The sequence below is a fragment of the Erythrolamprus reginae genome, chromosome Z, assembly GCF_031021105.1.
Source record: "Erythrolamprus reginae isolate rEryReg1 chromosome Z, rEryReg1.hap1, whole genome shotgun sequence".
Taxonomy (NCBI): Eukaryota; Metazoa; Chordata; class Lepidosauria; order Squamata; family Dipsadidae; genus Erythrolamprus; species Erythrolamprus reginae.
This window is the reverse complement of record NC_091963.1, coordinates 31,147,667-31,171,312: the sequence shown is the minus strand read 5'-3', so window position 1 is coordinate 31,171,312 and position 23,646 is coordinate 31,147,667. Positions and strand designations below refer to the sequence as shown.

The 23,646-nt window shown below is 39.5% G+C and overlaps 1 protein-coding gene across 9 annotated transcripts in view; it reads left to right on the top strand.

Annotated features, from left to right (window-relative positions):
- NEBL (nebulette) overlaps positions 1-23,646 on the top strand; it is a 192,963-nt gene that overhangs the window by 147,806 nt on the left and 21,511 nt on the right. For 4 of the 9 annotated variants that reach the window (XM_070767104.1, XM_070767099.1, XM_070767098.1 and 1 more), the window contains exons 12-23: positions 1,006-1,116; positions 2,663-2,773; positions 7,154-7,264; positions 9,692-9,802; positions 13,510-13,620; positions 17,035-17,145; positions 17,401-17,511; positions 17,812-17,916; positions 18,306-18,398; positions 19,973-20,065; positions 20,454-20,558; positions 22,115-22,286. In XM_070767104.1, coding sequence (XP_070623205.1) covers positions 1,006-1,116; positions 2,663-2,773; positions 7,154-7,264; positions 9,692-9,802; positions 13,510-13,620; positions 17,035-17,145; positions 17,401-17,511; positions 17,812-17,916; positions 18,306-18,398; positions 19,973-20,065; positions 20,454-20,558; positions 22,115-22,286 — 1,345 coding nt within the window. The remainder of the gene's footprint in view (positions 1-1,005; positions 1,117-2,662; positions 2,774-7,153; positions 7,265-9,691; positions 9,803-13,509; positions 13,621-17,034; positions 17,146-17,400; positions 17,512-17,811; positions 17,917-18,305; positions 18,399-19,972; positions 20,066-20,453; positions 20,559-22,114; positions 22,287-23,646) is intronic. The other 5 variants (XM_070767106.1, XM_070767105.1, XM_070767103.1 and 2 more) reach the window with 4 other exon arrangements.

Sequence of the window (23,646 nt, the reverse complement as noted above, 5' to 3'; positions counted from 1 at the left end):
AGGTGATAAGGGCATGAATAACCATGAGTAGTGACTCCCTGTCCAGATAGAGCAACAACTGGTACACCAGGCGTACCTGGGCAAACGCCCCCCCCCCCCTCGACACAGCTAAAAAATGGTGGTCTAATGTCAGCTCTGGATCTGGTTGCGAACCCTGTCTGAGGGGGTACCCCCCAGGGTAATGAACAGACAGATGGAATTGTCCTTGGGAGGCAAAACCCACAGCCAGTCCGTCTTGTCAGGGTTGAGTCGGAGTCTGTTAATTTATTTATTTTATTTATTTATTTTATTTATTCGATTTTTATGCCGCCCTGCTCCTTAGACTCAGGGCGGCTTACAAAATGTTAGAAATAGCACTTTTTAAACAGAGCTAGGCTATTGCCCCCACAATCCGGGTCCTCATTTTACCCACCTCGGAAGGCTGGAAGGCTGAGTCAACCTTGAGCCGGTGATGAGATTTGAACCGCTGACCTTCAGATCTACAGTCAGCTTCAGTGGCCTGCAGTACAGCACTCTACCTGCTGCGCCACCCCGACTCTTATGCCCATCCAAACCTTAATAGTCTCCAGACACTAGCACATTACTCTCATTGCTTCACTGAGCGGACACGGGTTGAGTTACTGATGGTAACTCACCCCGTGCCCTTGGATGATCTCACCCAGGGTTTCATGTAGATGAAATGTCACAGTAGATGTATGTCACAGTATGACAGATATTTTGCCATACTGGGACATACTTTTCAGAAAACACAAGTTCAAAGTATTCTTAGACATATGGAATAAGTAAAGCAATACTTTGGATCTTGTTGTGCTTATCCCAAATTACAATAATTATTTTAGAGCCACACTTTGATATTTTGCAAGTGTTTAAATTATACTTTATAAATATACTTTATACATTATAAATATGTTTCAGATCATTGTATAAAATGTTTTAGCTCTAAATTAGGAATGCATACATATGTACATACATATCTTTGATAATCAACAATGTTTTGGATTACAGAAAATGTATAGAAAAGAATTTGAAGAAGAAATAAAAGGGAAAGCAGCCTTGGACTTAGACAAGACTCCAGAATTCTTGCATATGAAACACATAAGAGATTTACTAAAAGAGGTAACATTTACAAACACAACATGAATAGTGTTTTTGGCATTATATTGTTTAAATTATATCACGTTTGTTTTTCTTTTTCTTTCAGTTTTTTCTTTTGTTGTAGTTATATACGGTAGAGAATTAAAAAATGAAGTTGCTGAATTATTATATAAAAACAATAGTTTCAATGTTTTTTACAGTTCAGATATTTCAACACATCACAATCAGTGTTCCCTCTCATTTTTGGGGGTGGGTGGGCGGAAAAGTATAGTGTCTGAGCGGCAGTCCCTTCGGGACTGGGTGGCACAAAAATAACAAATAAATAAATAAACAAACAAACAAACAAACAAATAAAAAACCCACCCTGTTTTGCCTCAGAGAATTTCAAAATAAAATACTGTACTGTGTGTCTATAACAGTGAGCTCATAATAGGGCAACTCTATCAATATCAAAATGCCACTTAAATAGTTGAGCTAGTTTCAAACTAGATTTTGATTTTCTTTCTCTCTTCCTTACTCCCATTCTTTTTATTTCTCTTTTCCTTCCTCTCTTTTTTCTATCTGTTTCTCTCTCTTCCTCTCTTCCTCTCTCTCTCCTTCCCTCTCACTCTTTCCCTCTCGGCTTCTGGGCAGGTTTGGAAAACTCTGAGTTGATGATGATTTTTAAGTGAGTGATTGCTCACTGCTCAGTTTAGAGGGAACTATGATCACAATTTGTATATGATGTACATTAGAGCCAAACCATAGTTTGAACTTACAAATGAATAGTATGGGAACACTTGTTTATAGCAATTTGTCAAATGTTATTATTTATCTAGATTTGAATAAATAAATTTACTCCACTTTCCAGCTTTTATAGGCTTATGATTGTTTACTCAATTATCTATATCTCCTTATCATACTAAAATTCCATTAAATGAGATTTATGTGATGACTGAATGAGGCTTATGCTTAGAATTTGAAAATGCCCCAAAGATAAAACTAAAAATGACACCACTTGGTTTGACAATTAAAGAAAAAAGTATAAGTTGTCTATTTCCTCTTCTGGATAAAGTGAAACAAGACTGAAATAATTAAGGTTTGCCTGTTCTGCCAAGTTTTGTATAATATCTATCTATGTGCTCATTTCAATCACAAGAGCTCATTGTGCTTCGTAACTCTGATTTACGGATAAGTGCCTTTTGTGTTGCATTTAGTGATCCTTTGTGAATAATGATAGCATTAACAGAATTTGAGTGACAGGGTCATTTACTTGTCTGTAATCCTGAAAGCCATCCAGAATAGAAGCTCTTACGGTTTTATAAAATAACCATGTAACGCTACCATAGTGTATAAGTAAAACAATGTTTTCTTTTTTTAGGAGCAAGATAAAGATTACCTTATAGTATTTGCACTTTTTTTGATTTCTCAGTTTTGATTTCTCAGTTCTGTTTTAACTATGAAAACTATAAACTCCTTAATTTTTATAGAAAATTTCAGCTTCACCTTGAAATATTTACTATGAAAGATTTATTTTTATCTTTTAAGATCTTGCTCACTATTTAAAGCTGATTTTCTATTACTTCAGAAAGAGTATAGAAAAGATTTAGAGGAAGGAATAAAAGGAAAAGGGCTGGTGGTACTTGAAGATACTCCAGATTTGATCAGAGTGAAAAATGCAACTCAGATACTGAATGAGGTAGGTGCCGTTTGTAAAGCTTAGTTAATGCCATTGAAAGTTTGCCCGCACAAGTATCTAAGTGAAATAAATTCTTAGTTTTGTTATAAGTAGAAAATTGTGTTTTACAGTATTTGAGTAAATCTATTCAACATCACCGATAATGCTGCTGCCCTACAAATCGACCTTGACTATGTGTCAGAATGGTTAAACAATTGGCAACTCCAAATCTCAATCAATAAATGCTCTGTCTTACACATTGGCAAAAAAATCAGAACACCAAATACAAACTGCGTGGCTATGACATCGTAGATGACCTTCAGTTTGTCAAGCACCTTGGAGTACTCATCTCAAATGATCTAAGAGCCAGAGCTCACTGTAACAGCATTGTTAAAAAGGCATTAAGAGTTATTAACCTAATCTTGCAAAGCTTCTTCTCTGGTAGTATTGTACTGTAAATTAAGGAATACAAAACCTTTGGCTAGACCAGCGATGGCAAACCTATGGATGATTTCTGATGGATGATCTCTGGTGGGCCTGGGACAGGGGTTTATGCTCTGTCCTGCTGCTTCTTGACCTCTCAGCGGCTTTCGATACCATCGACCATGGTATCCTTCTGCGCCAGCTGGAGGGATTGGGAGTGGGAGGCATTGTTCTTCAGTGGTTCTCCTCCTACCTCTCTGGTCGGTCACAGTCGGTGTTAGTGGGGGGTCAGAGGTTGACCTCTAGGTCTCTCCCTTGCGGGGTGCCTCAGGGGTCGGTCCTCTCCCCACTGCTATTTAATATCAACATGAAACCGCTGGGTGAGATCATCCAAGGGCATGGGGGGAGGTATCATCAGTTCGCCGATGATACCCAGCTGCACATCTCCACCCCATGTCCAGTCAGCGAAGCAGTGGAAGAGCCTGTAGGCTGTTGGGGTCTGGATGGGTGTCAACAGATTCAAACTCAATCCTGATAAGATAGAGTGGCTGTGGGTCTTGCCTCCCAAGGACAATTCCATCTGTCCATCCATTACCCTGGGGGGGGGGATTATTGACCCCCTCAGAGAGGGTCCACAACTCATCCTCAAGCCACAGCTGACTTTAGAGCAGTGATTTTCAACGTTTTTTGAGCCGCGGCACATTTTTTACATTTACAAAATCCTGGGGCACACCACCAACCAAAATGACACAAATCTAATAAATAAATAAATAAATAAATAAATAAATAAATAAATACATACATACATACATACATACATACATACATACATACATACATAACCCCCTCATATATACAATCCCATGTAACATCCTCTTATAAATACAGTCAATCATCAATCATCCTTCCTCAAATTTATACCGCTCTCTCATTTCTGGGTACTTCTCCTGTCTTTCCCCCTTTTTTCTCTCATGTTTCTCATTTCTCTCTCTTCCTCCCTTTTTTCCCTCATTCCTTCTCCCTCTCACTTCTCCTCTTTTTCCATCCCTGTCTCTCTCCCCCCTTTATGCGTGTGTGTGTATACACACTCGAACCATTTCCAAAACGAGTTGAGGGCTGGTTTTTTTCCCTCTTTTATTCTTTTCAAAAACAGGTGTGGGCTGGGGTTTTTTTCTTATTATTTGGGTGCTTTTTACCATATGCTTCAAGAAGCACCTCTCTCTCGCTCTTTTGCTCTCTCTCGTTCTCTCTCTTATTTTCTTTCTCTCTCATGCTTTCTCTCTCTTGTTCTCTGGCGGGATTAGTCATCTGTTGTCCTCCTGATGCTGCTGACGTGGTGCCAGGGACAAAACGCCCACCCACTCCTGAGGGAAAAGATGGACTGTTTGGGATGGGAATTAGCATCTCTCCCGCCGTGTTAAGTAGGCAAGGCAAGGCAGAAACTCGCCGGACGCGGAGCCCCAAAAAAGCGCCTCAGGAAGGCAGAAGCGAAGCGCCCCCACCGCCCGCTCGCTTTCCAACGCTGCGCCCGTTGCGCCGGGCTCTTTGCCTGAATCCGCCTCCTTTCTGAGGCTCGAGCGAACCTCCTTCGCCGGCAGCCGGGGGGTCGGCTTCGCCCCCTGCCCAGCCGAAAGTGTGCGTGTGAGGGGGGAGAGCTTGCTTCTGCAACCGCATGGCCAGAGAGAAGCGGGATAGCAAGCTTTCTTCTACCTGGCCTGGGCGCTCTGCTTGGTTTTCCCGGGCTTCCCGCAGCATGTAGGTGGCCGAGAAGACCGAGTGGGACTGTGAGAGGGGTGGGCGTTCCCACAGCGCTCGGAGCGGCTAGCGGACAGATCGCCAGCGCCGCTGCAGCCACAGCTGTGGGAGGAGCCGTGCCCCAAGAAAGCCGGAGAGAAGGACGGATCGGGCGGGGACAGCCACAAGTGGAAGCCTCAGCCCTGGATATCCCACTTGCAGAAGCCACCCCTCCCCCGGCTATTGCCCGACGCTATTAGCGAGGAGAAGCCATGCGCGCGAGGGGGACGACTTTCAAAACAACCTTTGCTGGCCTCCACCTCGCGGCACACCTGACCATGTCTCGCGGCACACCAGTGTGCCGTGGCACACCGGTTGGGAAACACTGCTTTAGAGAACCATCTTTCGGCTGTGGGGAGGGGGGCGTTTGCCCAGGTTCGCCTAGTGCACCAGTTGCGGCCCTGTCTGGACCGGGAGTCACTGCTCACAGTCACTCATGCCCTCATCACTTCAAGGTTCGACTACTGTAATGCTCTCTACATGGGGCTATCTTTGAAAAGTGTTCGGAAACTTCAGATCGTGCAGACTGCAGCTGCGAGAGCAATCATGGGCTTCCCTAGGTATGCCCATGTCACATCAACACTCCACAGTCTGCATTGGTTGCCGATCAGTTTCCGGTCACAATTCAAAGTGTTGGTTATGACCTATAAAGCCCTTCATGGCATCGTACCAGAATATCTCCGGAACTGCCTTCTGCCGCACGAATCCCAGCGACCAGTTAGGTCCCACAAAGATGGCCTTCTCCGGGTCCCATCGACTAAACAATGTAATCTGGTGGGACCCAGGGGAAGAGCCTTCTCTGTGGTGGCCCTGACCCTCTGGAATCAACTCCCCCTGGAGATTAGGATTGCCCTCCTTGCCTTTTGCAAACTCCTCAAAACCCACCTCTGCCATCAGGCATGGGGAAATTGATTCCGCCAGGCTGTTTTCCGTTTTACGCAAGGTTTGTCTGAGATGTATGATTGTTTTTTATATGTAGGGTTTTAAATTGCTTTTTAATTGTTGGATTTGTATCATATGTTATGTTGTGAGCCGCTCCGCGTCTCTGGAGAAGGGCGGCATACAAATCGAATAAATCTAATCTAATCTAATCTAATCTATGGCATGGGTGCCACAGATGGCATGCAGAGCCATATCTGCTGGCACACAAGCCATTGCCCTAGCTCAGCTCCAACCTGCATGTGTGTGCAAGCCAGCTGATTTTTGGCCCACACAGAGGCTCTGGGATTATTATTATTATTTATTAGATTTGTATGCCGCCCCTCTCCGTAGACTCGGGATGGGTTGTTTGGCTTCCATAGAGCCTCCAGGGGGATGGGGGAGGGCATTTTTACCCTCCTCCAGCTCAGGGAAGCCTTTGGGGCCTGGGGAGGGTGAAACATGAGCCTATTGGGCCAACTAGAAGTTGGGAAACAGGCCGTCTCCAGTCTCCAGAGGGCCTTCAGGGGGTGGGGAAGCTGTTTCATCTTCCCCAGGCATTGAATTAAGGGTGTGGGCACTCGCGCATGCGCAGTAGCACGTGCCTATGCTCTTTCGGCACCTGAGGGAAAAAAAGGTTCGCCATCACTGGGCTAGACTAATTCTCAAATACAGCTCATTTGCCTGGAATCTGCCCTGTATATCAGACTTTAATACAGTTGAGCAACTCCATAGATATTTCACGAGAAGAGAACTCCACTCCTCTGTTCACAACAGAGTACTTTATACCACCATGCTTGAAATTTTGGGCTTGGGCAACCTACAGGTACTTAGGTGACCTAAGCATAGTACATAAAATTATCTGCTTCAATGTCCTATCTACCAATGACTATTTTAGCTTCAACCTCAATAATACACAAGCACACAATTGATGCAAACTCAAGGTAAACCAAACTCTATCACAGAAAACAAGACTTCAGCAATAGAGCAATGGCTGGCATGCTCTACCTGACTCCGTTGTTACTTCATCAAACCGCCATAGCTTCAATCTTACGCAGTCTACCGTGGACCTCACCCCATTCCTAAGAGGTTTGCAAGGAGCGTGCATAAGCGCCCCATACCTACTGTCCCTGTCCAACTATCCCGATTTATTCCTGTGTTCATATTTATGTTTAAGCTTATAATTGTTATCTCTTACACGCTTGACTAAACAAATAAAAAAACCCAACCAAATAAATATGATTTTCTCTTTTGTTTAAACAACAGAAAGAATACAGAAGAGATATGGAACAGGAAATAAAGGGAAAAGGAGTGAAACATATTTCAGAAACTCCTGACTTCCAAAGAGCAAAGAGAGCATCTGAAATTGTTAGTGAGGTCAGTAAAGGAGGATATTCTTTAAATTATTATTGACATAAAGTGCCTGCATTTATTTTTCCTAAATCCAGACATCATGCTTCGGACAGATTCTATAGCACCATGAATTAATGTATCTTGTGAAGTGGGAGGAGTTGACTTGAACAAATAATTCAAATGAGCCGGGGTGGCACAGCAGGTAGAGTGCTGTACTGCAGGCCACTGAACCTGACTATAGACTGTAGGTCAGCGGTTCAAATCTCATCACCGGCTCAAGGTTGACTCAGCCTTCCACCCTTCCGAGGTGGGTAAAATGAGGACCCAGATTGTGGGGGCGATATGCTGGCTCTGTTAAAAAGTGCTATTGCTAACATGCTGTAAGCCACCCTGAGTCTAAGGAGAAGGACGGCATAAAAATTGAATAAATAAATAAAATCTTTATTAAACTCAAAAATTAGAAAAAGAGGGTTGGTATATAAAATAGGAAAAGGAATCTAAAGGGGAAGTAGAAGATGGGTGTAGGGAACATAAATGCAATATATGGGAAGATTAAATTCATAACAGTATTCTATAATAATAATCTACTTGCTCATTAAGAATATCTCATTATGGCACTGGTCATCATTTGATGGATTTTAAGCACTGTTGTGCTGAACCTGGCGATATAAAATCTTGCTCCTGTTTCTATGTACGGTAATTTTTGACAGTAATTAAGATTTGATTATTGTTTTAATATATTTGTAATATATTTGTATATATATATATATATATATTCTATTCCTATATTCTATATATTCTATTCCTATATATTCTATTCCTATATCTTTTTTTCTATTATTTCTTAGATATATTTTATTATGAGTATCTCCTCTATAACCTTCATCATGTATTTTACTATGTGTATATTGATATATACTCACTAAAACCCTCATTGTGTATTGGACAAAATAAATAAATAAATAAATAAATATTGTTTGAATTGCAATCAAGAGTCATTGACTGAAATGGGTGGTTATAGAAATTGAATGAGCGAGTGAGTGAGTAAGTGAGTAAATAAATTAAAAATAAATGCTATAGCAGAGTTAGTACCTGAAAGCAGTAGGGAAGTATAGAATTGTCCTGTTAGTCCCAGATATTCATGCAATAAGCGTAAGATAAGGCCAGTGATGGGTTGCCGCTGGTTCAGACCAGTTCTTTAGAATCAATAGTGGAAATTTACTGCCACTTGCTGGTGCCACTTGCTGGTGATGTAGCAAAGTACGTACTTCGGTTGTGATGCGAACCAGTAGAGAAGTTAAGTAGAACCCATCCCTGGATGAGGCCCTATATGAATGTATCTATAATATTGGTCCTGGAGGAGTACATAGTCTATTTTTCTGTGTATCCAGAGCTACTTGGAGCATCATTTCTCCAGGCAGGGAAACTTCCTTCAAGGGCAGCTTGAGAGCAGGGCATGATATGATGCTAGAATAGACATGTTGCCAGGAGAGGCAACATATCTATTGGAGTCACTAGCAATAAAATTTTGGGGCATGACTAGGTTTAATTGTCGCTCTGTGTCTGCAACACACTGTTTAACAAGTGTTTTGGCCTCATCACATCTTTTGACGAATAGAAGATCAGGACACAAACCATTGAATTACAATTTAATTGCTACTGACTTTTTCCATGCAATCTGAAAATCATTCCTCATGGTTTGTGGGACAAGACCAGACAAGGCCAATGGAAAAAGGGGAATGAGCCAATAGTTGAGTAATTGTTATCCACACTTTAGCCTTCACTTTAATGAGGTCTGTCTCTACTCTCATGGTGACATTAAATTTTGGAGCCTAAAGGACTGATCTTAGAAATTTGAATTAAATGAGTTGTAATGGTGTAAAATTTGCGTAAGGGCACAAATGGACACCATAAATAATTTCAAATAATTTGAGTTCTGCAGGTATATAATGTCCACCTCTTGTCTTAAATAAATTAAGAATGGTAGATGAGCCTTTCATTTTCAGTAACATAGTCCCCATGAAATTTCCTACTCTTGGTAGAATGAAGGACTAGTGTTTCATGCTCTGGATTACCAAGTAAATAATACCTATGATAATATAAAATTTCATTCAAAGCAATGAAATGTTCCTTATATGCTTAAAAACATTGGAGGACAAATATGCCAAAATTAAGTATCTTACTAGAAATTAATACTATTATAAATTACAAAAGGGAGGGAGGGAGAGAGAGAGATATGACAACACAATAACTTTTTAAATAGGCAATTCTCAATCAAGTTTATTGTAGACTTATATACAATTTCATAATAGCCTATTTCAGAGAGTCAGTTCTGCTTGTATAGGTCATAAGACTATGTATATATGTGTATTTTAAAATTTATCTTCTCCCTCACTTCCCATCCCCAAAATGAGGCTTGTAAGTTTACAGTATGTATTCTTATATTCACAGAAAGAATATAGGAAAGATCTGGAGACCAAAATTAAAGGAAAGGGAATGCAAGTTGGCACCGATATTCCTGAAATACAGCGAGCAAAGAGAGCATCTGAAATTGCAAGCCAGGTTTGCTTAAGATGTTTTCAAAGCATAATTCTATAAATTATTACTTCATTACATTGTAAACTGATTGAGGACCCCTTCATACAGTCACTCAAGCCCTGGCCAACTCATATTTTGAATAAATGGAGCTGTCTTTGAAAATTGTCCAGAAGCGGGTGGCCCAGAATATGTCAATGCAGGAAGTTGTAGGCCTGCTTCATTATGTCTTGTTATGCCCATGTAACCTCACCTTGCAAACTGGTTTCTAGTTTGCTTACAATGTAATTCAGGATGTTAGTCACTTCCTATAAAACATACCGATTTAATAAATTGTTGTTATTGTTAAAATTATTTTTTTGCAACAATATGAAATGCTGGTTCTTTATCTGATGTTCACCTTCATATGCATCAAAAGTTCAGGACGGCAAACAAGTCCAAGATGGAATAGGATACTGTAGAATACTGTGTTCAGTTCTGGAGACCTCACCTATGAAAAGATATTGACAAAATTGAACGGGTCCAAAGACGGGCTACAAGAATGGTGGAAGGTCTTAAGCATAAAACATATCAGGAAAGACTTAATGAACTCAATCTGTATAGTCTGGAGGACAGAAGGAAAAGGGGGGATATGATCGAAACATTTAAATATGTTAAAGGGTTAAATAAGGTCCAGGAGGGAAGTGTTTTTAATAGGAAAGTGAACACAAAAACAAGGGGACACAATCTGAAGTTAGTTGGGGGAAAGATCAAAAGCAACGTGAGAAAATATTATTTTACTAAAAGAGTAGTAGATCCTTGGAACAAACTTCCAGCAGACGTGGTTGGTAAATCCACAGTAACTGAATTTAAACATGCCTGGGATAAACATATATCCATCCTAAGATAAAATACAGAAAGTAGTATAAGGGCAGACTAGATGGATCATGAGGTCTTTTTCTGCCGTCAGTCTTCTATGTTTCTATGTTTCTATAAATAACTTCAAATAATTTGAGTTCTGCAGGTATATAATGTTCACCTCTTATCTTAAATAAATTAAGAATGGTGGACGAGCCCTTCATTTTCAGTAACATAGTCCCCATGAAATTTCCTACTCTTGGTAGGATGAAGGACTAGTGTTTCATCCTCTGGATTATCAAGTAAATAATACTTGAGATAATATAAAATTTCATTCAAAGCAATGAAATGTTCCTTATATGCTTAAAAATATTGGAGGACAAATATGCCAAAATTAAGTATCTTACTAAAAATTAATACTATTATAAATTACAAGAGGGAGGGAGGGAGAGAGAGAGAGATATGACAACACAATAACTTTTTAAATAGGCAATTCTCAATCAAGTTTATTGTAGACTTATATACAATTTCATAATAGCCTATTTCAGAGAGTCAGTTCTGCTTGTATAGGTCATAAGACTATGCATAGAAACATAGAAACATAGAAGACTGACGGCAGAAAAAGACCTCATGGTCCATCTAGTCTGCCCTTATACTATTTCCTGTATTTTATCTTACAATGGATATATGTTTATCCCAGGCATGTTTAAATTCAGTTACTGTGGATTTACCAACCACGTCTGCTGGAAGTTTGTTCCAAGAATCTACTACTCTTTCAGTGACATAATATTTTCTCACGTTGCTTTTGATCTTTCCCCCAACTAACTTCAGATTCTGTCCCCTTGTTCTTGTGTTCACTTTCCTACCGTGTTTCCCCGATAGTAAGACCCCCCCGATTGTAAGACATATGGGGGGTTTCAGGGGGGTCGGCTAATATTAGCCATACCCCGAAAGTAAGACATATGTCTTACTTTCGGGGAAACACGGTATTGCGGGGGGGGGGGGGAGCCCGATGACCCGCCGAGCAGGTGGGAGAGCTCGGCCGCAAGGCACAAAGGATTTCCCTCGAGAGAGAGAGAGTGGGGGATAGTCGTCGTCGGAGCGCTAAAGACCAGGGCAGAGAAAGCGCGAGCTGCATGCGGGAGAAGCGGAGGAGGAATCAGGCAAGCCGAATGGGAGCCTGTTCTGTGTGAGTCCGGTCCGGGTTTTGCTTACAGCCCCGGGCATTAGCAATAGCAGCGGCGGCAGGAGAGGCAGCCCTTTGCAATGTGGTCCGCCTGTCTCGGCACTTGCAGAGCGAGGATGTAGAGGTGGGTTTGCGGAGGAGTTGCTGGCGGGGAATGGAGCGAGGGAGGGCAGGGGAAGGATTCCCATTCGGCTTGCCTGATTCCTCCTCTGCTTCTCCCGCATGCAGCTCTCGCTTTCTCTGCCCTGGTCTTTAGCGCTCCGACGACAACTATCCCCCACTCTCTCTCTCTCTCTCTCAAAGAAAAGCCTTAATTTCGTAGCCATCGGCCTTCCGAGGCTGGAGTTCATCCTTTTGGGGGATTACGATCGCTTAATCCAAACCACCGCCGCTATCCCCCCCCCCCCACGCGATTCCTTGCACCTTCTTCCCAACGTTATATCTGCGGTTCAGCCTCCTTCCCCGTCGAGAGAATTCCGATAGCAATACTAAGTTCTTTCCCTTTAAACACAAGCATAAGCACGCGACCCAAAGTACAGATGCAAAACTTTTTCCAATGTAAGACATACCCCGATAGTAAGACATAGGGGGGCTTTTGGGGGTAAAAAGAAAGTAAGACATGGTCTTACTATCGGGGAAACACGGTATTAAAAAAACTTCCCTCCTGGACCTTATTTAACCCTTTAACATATTTAAATGTTTCGATCATGTCCCCCCTTTTCCTTCTGTCCTCCAGACTATACAGATTGAGTTCATTAAGTCTTTCCTGATACGTTTTATGCTTAAGACCTTCCACCATTCTTGTAGCCCGTCTTTGGACCCGTTCAATTTTGTCAATATCTTTTTGTAGGTGAGGTCTCCAGAACTGAACAGAGTATTCCAAATGTGGTCTCACCAGCGCTCTATATAAGGGGATCACAATCTCCCTCTTCCTGCTTGTTATACCTCTAGCTATGCAGCCAAGCATCCTACTAGCTTTTCCTACTGCCTGAACACACTGCTCACCCATTTTGAGACTGTCAGAAATCACTACCCCTAAATCCTTATCTTCTGTAGTTTTTGCTAACACCGAACTGCCAATGCAATACTCAGATTGAGGATTCCTTTTCCCCAAGTGCATTATTTTACATTTGGAAACATTAAACTGCAGTTTCCATTGCTTTGACCATTTATCTAGTAAAGCTAAATCATTTACCATATTACAGACCCCTCCAGGAATATCAACCCTATTGCACACTTTAGAGTCATCAGCAAATAGGCAAACCTTCCCTACCAAACCTTCCCCTATGTCACTCACAAACATATTAAAAAGAATGGGACCCAGAACAGACCCTTGTGGCACACCGCTTATAACCTGTCTCTGCTCAGAATACTCACCATTAACAATAACTCTCTGATGTCTATGCTTCAGCCAGCTTGAAATCCACTGAACTATCCAGGGATTAAGTCCAATCTTCACTAATTTATGTATCAGCTCTTTATGTGTAACCGTATGAAAGGCTTTGCTGAAGTCCAGATAGGCAATATCCAGGGCACCACCTTGATCCAACACCTTTGTGACATAGTCAAAGAAATCAATGAGATTAGTCTGACATGATTTGCTTTCAGTAAAGCCATGCTGATATGTGTATTTTAAAATTTATCTTCTCCCCCACTTCCCATCCCCAAAATGATGCTTGTAAGTTTACAGTATGTATTCTTATATTCACAGAAAGAATATAGGAAAGATCTGGAGACCAAAATTAAAGGAAAAGGAATGCAAGTTGGCACCGATATTCCTGAAATACAGCGAGCAAAGAGAGCATCTGAAATTGCAAGCCAGGTTTGCTTAAGATGTTTTCAAAGCATAATTCTATAAATTATTACTTCATTACATTGTAAACTGATTGAGGACCCCTTCATACAGTCACTCAAGCCCTGGCCAACTCATATTTTGAATAAATGGAGCTGTCTTTGAAAATTGTCCAGAAGCAGGTGGCCCAGAATATGTCAATGCAGGAAGTTGTAGGCCTGCTTCATTATGTCTTGTTATGCCCATGTAACCTCACCTTGCAAACTGGTTTCTAGTTTGCTTCAAATGTAGTTCAGGATGTTAGTCACTTCCTATAAAACATACCAATTTAATAAATTGTTGTTATTGTTAAAATTATTTTTTTGCAACAATATGAAATGCTGGTTCTTTATCTGATGTTCACCTTCATATGCACCAAAAATTCAGGATGGCAAACAAGTCCAAGATGGAATAGGATACTGTAGAATACTGTGTTCAGTTCTGGAGACCTCACCTACGAAAAGATATTGACAAAATTGAACGGGTCCAAAGACGGGCTACAAGAATGGTGGAAGGTCTTAAGCATAAAATGTATCAGGAAAGACTTAATGAACTCAATCTGTATAGTCTGGAGGACAGAAGGAAAAGGGGGGACATGTTTGAAACATTTAAATATGTTAAAGGGTTAAATAAGGTTCAGGAGGGAAGTGTTTTTAATAGGAAAGTGAACACAAAACAAGGGGACACAATCTGAGGTTAGTTGGGGGAAAGATCAAAAGCAACATGAGAAAATATTAATTTACTGAAAGAGTAGTAGATCCTTGGAACAAACTTCCAGCAGACGTGGTTGGTAAATCCACAGTAACTGAATTTAAACATGCCTGGGATAAACATATATCCATCCTAAGATAAAATACAGAAAATAGTATAAGGGCAGACTAGATGGATCATGAGGTCTTTTTCTGCCGTCAGTCTTCTATGTTTCTATGTTTCATCTAGAGCTTTTACAATTATTATTTTTAGATAGTAACAGAATATGAAGAATGTATCAGAATATTTCCTACAGCCCACTTTTTCTGAATGTATAAAACATTTTGATCTTCTAGTGCAGAGGTGTCAAAATAGATTTAATCGAGGGCCACATCAGGGTTGTGTTTGATCTTGGGAGAGAGACAGGGGGCATGATTATGGTGGGCGTGGACAGCTTGATGTCCTTCACATTGGGGGCACCTGTAATGGCCTGAGTGCTCTGCCATTGAAAGCGGGCTTGTGATCTCCATTTTTGGCTGCAATGGCAGCCTGCAAACCCTTGAGAGTAAAAATGGAACTCGCACACTTTCAGCAGAATGTCAGGGGTATTTGTTGGCATGGGTGTCAAGATAAAGGAGTGTTTATGCATATGTTTTGGGAATGCCGATAGTGCAGGAATTTTGGCAAAAAGTGCAAGAGGACATCAATGTAATGCTAAATATACAATGGAGACTCACTAAGGAAATGGCAGTACTAGTTAAAAGCAATGCGATGGGAGAATTTAGAGAAATAAAACAATCAGCAATAGAAAGCGCTCAGGCGGTAATAGTTTTGGTTTGGAAGGATGTGATAAAATGGACAATGCTAAATTGGTATAGGTACATGGTGGACCATATTCAATTTGAAATTATGGATAAAAAGATAAATTTGGACAATGAAACTGAATTGAGACAACTGATGGGACAGTGGGACAAGGTAAGACAATATATGATGAGTAGAATCCGAGACCAAGCTATAAGAAATAAATTGGAATCACTCTACAATATGTAAATAGATATATTGCTCTTGGGTCAAAGTGGATTATATAAGAATCACCCCTGATTGTTGGTGTGGTATGTGCGTGTGTCGAGGTGGTGGGCACATTTCACTATGCACTGTTTTATGTTGTGTGTATATTAAAATTGTTAAAAATTTATCTATCTATCTATCTATCTATCTATCTATCTATATCAATATCTATCTATATCTATATCTAATCTAATCTATATCTATATCTATTTCTATATCTATATCTATATCTATATCTATATCTATATCTATATCTATATCTATCTATCTATCTATCTATCTATCTATCTATCTATCTATCTATCTATCTATCTATCTATCTATCTATCTATCTATCTATATCTATATCTATCTATCTATCTATCTATCTATCTATCTATCTATCTATCTATCTATCTATATATATATATATATATATATATATATATATGAATGATGAGGCAGCAGCCATCTCGATCACCGGAACATAGAAACTTTAATAAAACCACTTAGCTTTCGTTAGCGTGCTGCTAACTTTGTCAGAGTATTAAAATGCCATGGGAGCCATGGCATTTTAATACTCTGACGAAGTTAGCAGCACGCTAACGAAAGCTAAGTGGTTTATTAAAGTTTCTATGTTCCGGTGATCGAGATGGCTGCTGCCTCATCATTCACACACGTACCTGGAACTCGCATTTTTAGGACTATTCTTGATATATATATATATATTTCGACAGTACCAAATTAATTTCCAAAACAGAACACTACAGCAAAAGAATAATCATGGAAGCCATCGAGATAGAAAAACATCCCCAAAATATGAACAAGCGGGATGAAACCTCTCGCTTACCAGACATCTGGAAACCAGCCCTCAAACGTATCCCAGCCATAGAAATCAGACTTAGAACACACATTGTAAAACAATCAAGTAGCCTGCAAGTTCCAACTACTCAGGATATCACGCCTAATCTACAACCATTAACTAATCAGCATACCTCAGCTACATCAACCACCCCAATTGTTACCCCACTGACTCACCAGGAAGTTTCTACACAGCAGGCAATTGCTGAGCCATCAAACCACACCCAGCCACCAGTATTTATAGAAGGAATGAAGCTCAGGTCTCGCAGTGTTCGCCTGAGAACAAGGACAGAAACACCAGCCTGAAGATGACGAGTGAGACCTCGTCGAAACGTCGCCAGAAATTTCCAAATCCTACACGGGAAGAAACCCAAATATACCAAGACCGTCATACCTGTACCCGTGAAAATCTACGAAAACACACACACACACACACACACACACACACACACACACACACACACACAGGCAGCCATTGCAGCCAAAAATGGAGATCACAAGCCCATTTTCAATGGCAGAGCACTCAGACCATTACAGGTGCCCCCAATGTGAAGGAGAGTAAAAGAGAGTAAAAATGGAACTCGCAAGGGTCACACACAGCCTTCCCGAACTCTGTTTTTGCTGGCAGAGGCACTGCAGGCTGGTCCTTTGTTGTTTTAAGGGTGGCTCCCTGGACCACATCCAAGTTTGACACCCCTGTTCTAGTATATAATTTAATAAAAGCACCATAGATTAAAGAAAGTTCTGTATAAAAGCTGAAGTTGTTATACTGAAAGATCTGATTTTGTTCTGTTCTGTTCTTTATAGAAAGAATACAAGAAACATCTAGAAATGGAAATTAAAGGAAAGGGAGTGCGAGTGAGCATTGATACGCCTGATATGCAACGAGCAAAAAAAGCGCATGAACTGGCGAGCCAGGTTAGTCCAAAACAGAGCATTCAATGGCATTCAAAATAAAGTATTATAGTGGTCCCTTAAAATGTGTTCTGACAAAATTCTTTTTTAACAAAATAGAAAACATACAAAAATAATAGAACTAAATCCTATGGAAGTGCAACCACCAGTAATGTAGTCTGTGTTGCAATAAAACATTTGAAAGCTCATACAAGAATGGATACAAATGACTAAAGGTTGCATATATTTCAGAATTATTTAATGTGCTATGTCTTGCAGAAAGAATACATGAAGGACTTGGAGACTGAAATTAAAGGGAAAGGAATGGTAGTAGGCCCAGATATTCCAGACATACAGCGAGCAATGAAGGCATCTGAAATAGTTAGTCAGGTGAGTAGAGAATGAGCAATAATTAAGAATCATTCATAGAATAGGCATATTCTTCTGAGTGTTCTCCCCACTCTACTCTACTACTCTAATAGCAGCCTTATTTTTAAGAACTATATATACAGTCTAGAATTAATTATTTATACTTTAATGCCCAGTTTACAATGGCCCAGTTTATTTAAACCTGAAAGTGGGAATGAATTTTTTAATGGTAATCAGACTGATGTAAATAAATTTAAGTCAATTTAAACTGCCAATTAATATTGTACATTGTGTATAATAAGTGGTGGGATATATTTTCAGAAGAAGTATAAAGATGAAGCAGTGAAGATGCTATGTACTTATTCTGCTGTGCCAAATACTCCCGAAATTGAGAGGATTAAAAATACACAAAGACATATCAGTGCTGTAAGTAGCAGTAATTATAATAGACATATTTGCAATATGTAGCATTGAACTAATTCTCTTGTGTTTCAGCATAAATGGTTCTTCTAATAATTCTGAAATGAGTTGTTTTGGGCTCACGCGTATCCTATGTGTTTTGGGTTCACAGGTATTCTATGAAGTATTTTAAGGAGATGTATTTGTATACCCATTGTATTCTTTTAATGCAATATTTATCTATTATGCATTCCAATAGATAACCATTGAAGAAATGGAGTTTCTCTGCTGGTTTAGTAATCTTATGGAAAACTAAAATATCTCCTAATTTTAAAATAATGGAATAAATTATTCCCTACTCACCCAAATGTTTCCTAGAAATTGTGTATTTATTTTATTTTCTTTGTTTAATGAAGGTTCTTTACAAGGAAAGATTAGGTGCTGGTATCACAGTAGCAGAGACTCCTGTGACTGAACATGTAAAGAAAACTCAGAAAAATATTAGCACAGTAAGTTTAACTGGTTCTATACATTGTGCTTTGCATAAATAGTAAAAACTGTAGTAGTGAAGTTATTACTGTTGTATGCAATAGAATCAGAGATCCAAAATACAGATGTATTTGTATACCCATTTTTCAAATCCTGTAGTTATTTGATAAAGAGAAATCTTTCTTCTCAATTCTGAAGTGACTTTTCTAAATTTTCTAAATTCCTTATAAGGATGAGCAGCACTATTTTCTTATAACTTTGCTTTTATTATATTACTCTTGATTTTGAAGAGCTTTCGGTCATTTTACAAATTCTAGTAATAATTTTCTGGATTTTTTATATGTTAGCCTCTGTCACGAATGATGAAATTATTCATGCAATCATTATGTTCTAAATATTTTGGAAAGAACATTATTTTTGTATATATTTTTCTTCTAGGAACTTATATTTTGAACAGTATAAACGTCCACTGAGTTGGAGTTACTTGAAGTTCCATTACAATGGTTTCACCTTCAATTAAATTAGATTTATCCGTATTTTTCGCTCTATAAGACGCACCTGCTGATAAGACGCACCTAGATTTTAGAGGTTCGGGGGGGTGCTGGGAAGCCCCCCAGGCCGGCTGCGATCTTTTAAAACAGCCGCGCCGCTTCCCAGCTGTCTCCTGAAGCCAAACGCCAAAGGCGAACTTCCGCGTTCGGCTTCAGGAGTCAGCTGGGAAGCGGGTTCGGGGGGGTGCTGGGAAGCCCCCCAGGCCGGCTGCGATCTTTTAAAACAGCCGCGCCGCTTCTCAGCTGACTCCTGAAGCGCGGAAGTTCGCCTTTGGCTTTTGGCTTCAGGAGTCAGCTGGGAAGCGGCGCGGCTGTTTTAAAAGATCGCAGCCAGCTTGGGGGGCTTTCCAGCCCCCCCGAACCCCCAACTTGGAACCGCGTTCAGACGATTCCGCCCCCGTCCCCGTCCCCGCGCCTACCGCGCACCGCTCGCCTTCTCGGGCAGCCCGACACGCCGGAACGCTCACTCCCTCGCGTGTCCCGCCCGCCGCCAAGCCCCGCCCGCCGCCAGGCTCCTTCCATCCACTCGGCCCGGGCGGCCGCTTTCCCGGGACGCAGGCGGAGCTGCTGCTCCAGTTCGCTGCCAGTACTGTAGTATCCAGCTTGCACGCATTAATCGCTTTTCCATTGTTTCCTATGGGAAACAATGTTTCGACATACGAGCTTTTCGACTCACGAGCCTCCTTCCGGCACCAATTAAATTCGTATGTCGATGTTCTACTGTATATCGCCACCCCCCCTGCTCCAGCGCCCCCCCCTCCCTGCCTGCATCTTCGCTCCATAAGACGGGGCTGATTTTTCATCCTACTTTGGGAGGAAAAAAACTGCCTCTTATGGAGAGAAAAATACGGTATATTAATATTTTCCTTCCCCCCTCAAATAATCAACAAGAGAGAAAGCAATCTTTTTAGCCTTTATGCAGTATTAATAATCTTGAAACAAACTGAAAAAAGGGAATTTCAGTATCAAATGTTGTTTAATGCTATGCACTACTTAACATGGTTCAATCACAGGATATATGTGTTTTAATCATTAATTATCAGGTGTGCTATAAAGAGCAGCTTGGTAAAGGTACTTCAGTGAGTGTCACTCCTGAAATGGAAAGAGTCAAGAAGAATCAAGGAAATATCAGCTCGGCAAGTCCTTTGTCTCTTGTTTCTTTTGGTTGTTTTGCATGAATACATTTATCTGTCTGATCAAGAATGGATCCTTCCTTTTTGAAATTTTAAAATGACAGTGCATCCATATGGCCTAATGACTTTTGTTAATTAGATGGGAACAGTTGTGCATTTTCTTTGAAGCTCTATCTCATTTTTGTGTAATATTACCATTAGTTCTTTGAAATTTAAATAATCTTTCTTTATAACATCTATTAGCCATGCAAATGTTATGAACTGTAACCTATTGGATCATTGATATTCAGGTTTTGAATGGACATCCCTGCTGATGATAATTACAATATTGTTAGTATTTTCAAAGGTTAACTGTGGTCAAAATATTTCTGTGTAATGATATATTTTACAGGTGAAGTACAGCAGAGATCAGCAGCAAATGAAAGGTAGACCTAGCGTGATTCTAGACACACCTGAGTTAAGGCATGTCAAAGAAACACAAAACATCATCTCAATGGTAGGGTAGATTCTTCCCATAATAGTATTTTCTACAGAACAATATTGTGTTGTATTCTGAATTAACATACAAAGCTTTGGACACAAAACTGAAGTGAGAATTGATTTCTTCTTGCACTGTGGTTGATGGACTGGAGTTGCTAACAATGTAATTATCTCCCCACCAATAATACTAATTAAATGATTTATCTAATAATTCACTGAGTGGCTTTTTAAACACGTCACATGGCGCTTTTCTTTCCACATCCCAAAGCTTAACGGGAGAGGATGACACACACTGCCTTGTGCCTGTGCATGTTAGAGGTTCATGTGTGCAAGTGAAATTCTGAATGTGGTTGTGATTGTTTTGCAAAGTTATGTATATGCAAAGTTTTGCAAAGTTATGTATACGGATTGTGCAGAATACATTATGATCTTGGAGATGACTCTCCTTATTTGTAGGTTCCATCCAGTACATAAAACCAATAAATAAAAGAGTCCTAAGAAATAAGATCATTACTCTACAGGAATTGGGGGTTAGGTTTGGAAGACTATGGTCATTCTTCTTCTCACAAGCTTGTCACTTTTTCTCCCTACTTATTCTGTGGCAATGCACCTACATGTGCTCCTCTTTCTCCTCACTTGGTTGTGGTAAATCTTGTTGGATCACTACTGTTGTAAAATTTCACACTGTTTCTGGTCTGTATTAGCATCCAGTGGTTCAAGTTAAAGGCCTCTCTAATATTAATATTGGGAGAGAGACAGGCTTCATGGCTACAAATAAGCCATACTTAAGTAGGATCCAGGAGGAACAAACATCGGAATACTGAATAGATCACCTAACTCTTATAAATGTTCTTTATGTATGCACAAAGATTTATCATATTTTTCCATCTTTAAAGTAATAAAGGTCCAAATTGCAATATGCTGAAACTTTTTACATGTTTATCAAAGACTGGTTGATCTCTTTGGTTCAGGCATAGATACACATATTTGCAGATATCAAGAGCTACCTATATATCAACCCTGTAATAACTGAGTTAACTTTGGTAATTTGTGAATTAACATGAAGCACTATTTGAAATTAAGCCAGTTTAATATCAACACTTGCATGAAAATGTAATTGGTGCAATTACTTAAAATATTCTTAAAGATCAGAACTGAGACTGACATGCTATAAAGGCATATGCTGGCATGAAAAATTGCATGTTGATGATTAACCACCTGTGTAATATGCAACAAAATGGGATATTATCAGTCCTAATAATCCTCAGTCTTTAGGGATTGGATGGCATAGAAGTAGAATTAAATCAATCAATCAACCAATCAATCAATCATTGGCTGATAGAATAATATCCGCTAAGTGAATCAATTATCCCTTACTTTTGTACTCTCTGTACTCCCTTAGTGCCCTACTGGAGCTAATTTGAGGAGAATTCAGGGAAGAAAAACAAGAAGAAAATCTTTCTGCATGATAAAAATTCTGTATATTGCTGAATACAAACCAATTGCAATACCCAATAATTATTTACTGTTCTTAATAGTTGAATCTCAGACAATATACATATTTTTCTCCAGGTCAAATATCATGAAGATTTTGAAAAGACAAGAGGCAGAGGGTTCACTCCAGTAGTGGATGATCCTGTAACTGAAAGGGTGAGAAGGAATACCCAAGTGGTTAGTGATGCTGCATACAAAGGTGTTCACCCACACATAGTTGAAATGGACAGGAGACCTGGAATAATTGTGGGTAAGTCAATTCTGTAACTTTACTGGATCAGAAACTCGTGTCTCTAATTATATATTTTTTGTGATGGGATGTGATGGAATGTAATTTGAAGGTGAAAGGATTGCATTCCTGGGGAGCAAAAGACAGAGAGATTTAGATAGAGTGGAAGGAAAATGACCAGAATAGCTCCTTCCTAGAAGTTCTCTGAGTTTCTGATTAATGGTGTAAGTAAATACAATAAGTATTTAAACTGTTAATATGAAAGGCCAATAATAAAACTTTTAACTATTTTAATAATGAAAGTAATCTTTGCTTTAGCTTGGCAAGCTCTCTACCTATGGGTAAGGAACAATAAAGGAAATTGCTTAGAAGAATCTATATGATTGTACTAGTTTTAGTATAACTGAAATGCTTTTGATACTTGTAGTTATGTGCTTTTGTCAATTTTTAAAATCATATTAGAATGATAAGCCATTGGGGATTCCCAGCAAAAATGATAATTGCAGTGCCCTCTAAAGTAATGAGAATATTAATTAATACAATAATGAAATAAATTTTAATCTATTATTAAATTGCTTGACAAGAGCTTTTTTTTTTAAAAAAAAGACAAAATACAATAAGTATTTAAACTGTTAATATGAAAGGCCAATAATAAAACTTTTAACTATTTTAATAATGAAAGTAATCTTTTATCAGAGTATTTGAACGTTGTCAGATTATATGTAGCTAAAACTGAATTTGCAAGTAGTGAATAGCTGAATAAGTTAGTAGTCCAATGTTTATATAAGATACTGGATTAAAGAAAACTGATTTAGAGATTAGTGAATTAGATGTCTGTATTGTCATATTCAATGCCTCTCTATGTTCTCACCGTATGAGTTTTTCATATGTAATCATTTTACAGATTTTATTTTGGGAGAGTTGTCTTATTTGCCAGTAAAAATCAGTTTGAAATAGGGTTTTTTGTGAACAGAAAAGCAAACTCTTGTAACAAACTCTTCCAAAAAGGAAATTAAATTGATAAATTTATAGATAAATGTGAAATATTGGTTTGCAACATGTCTTTTATGACTGGGATACCATCGTGGAGGCAACACTGTCCTCAGATACCCTTGTCAATTGGCATTTTGGAACAGGTAGGTTTGGGGCTGACAAACTATTACTACAACTTGGCGGTCAGCAGAGATGGCTTCAAATTATCATAGCGCTCATTAGGAATGCTATGATAATTAAATAAGAAAGATAATAATGCTTCATTGAATACCATTGACAAGGTAAGAAAATGAAGACCTTTGCAGGGTTATGGCCAATCACTGTTTTGCATTTTATGAATTTGGATTGCAGAACATTAAAAAAAATGCTTTTATAAGAATTAGAAAGT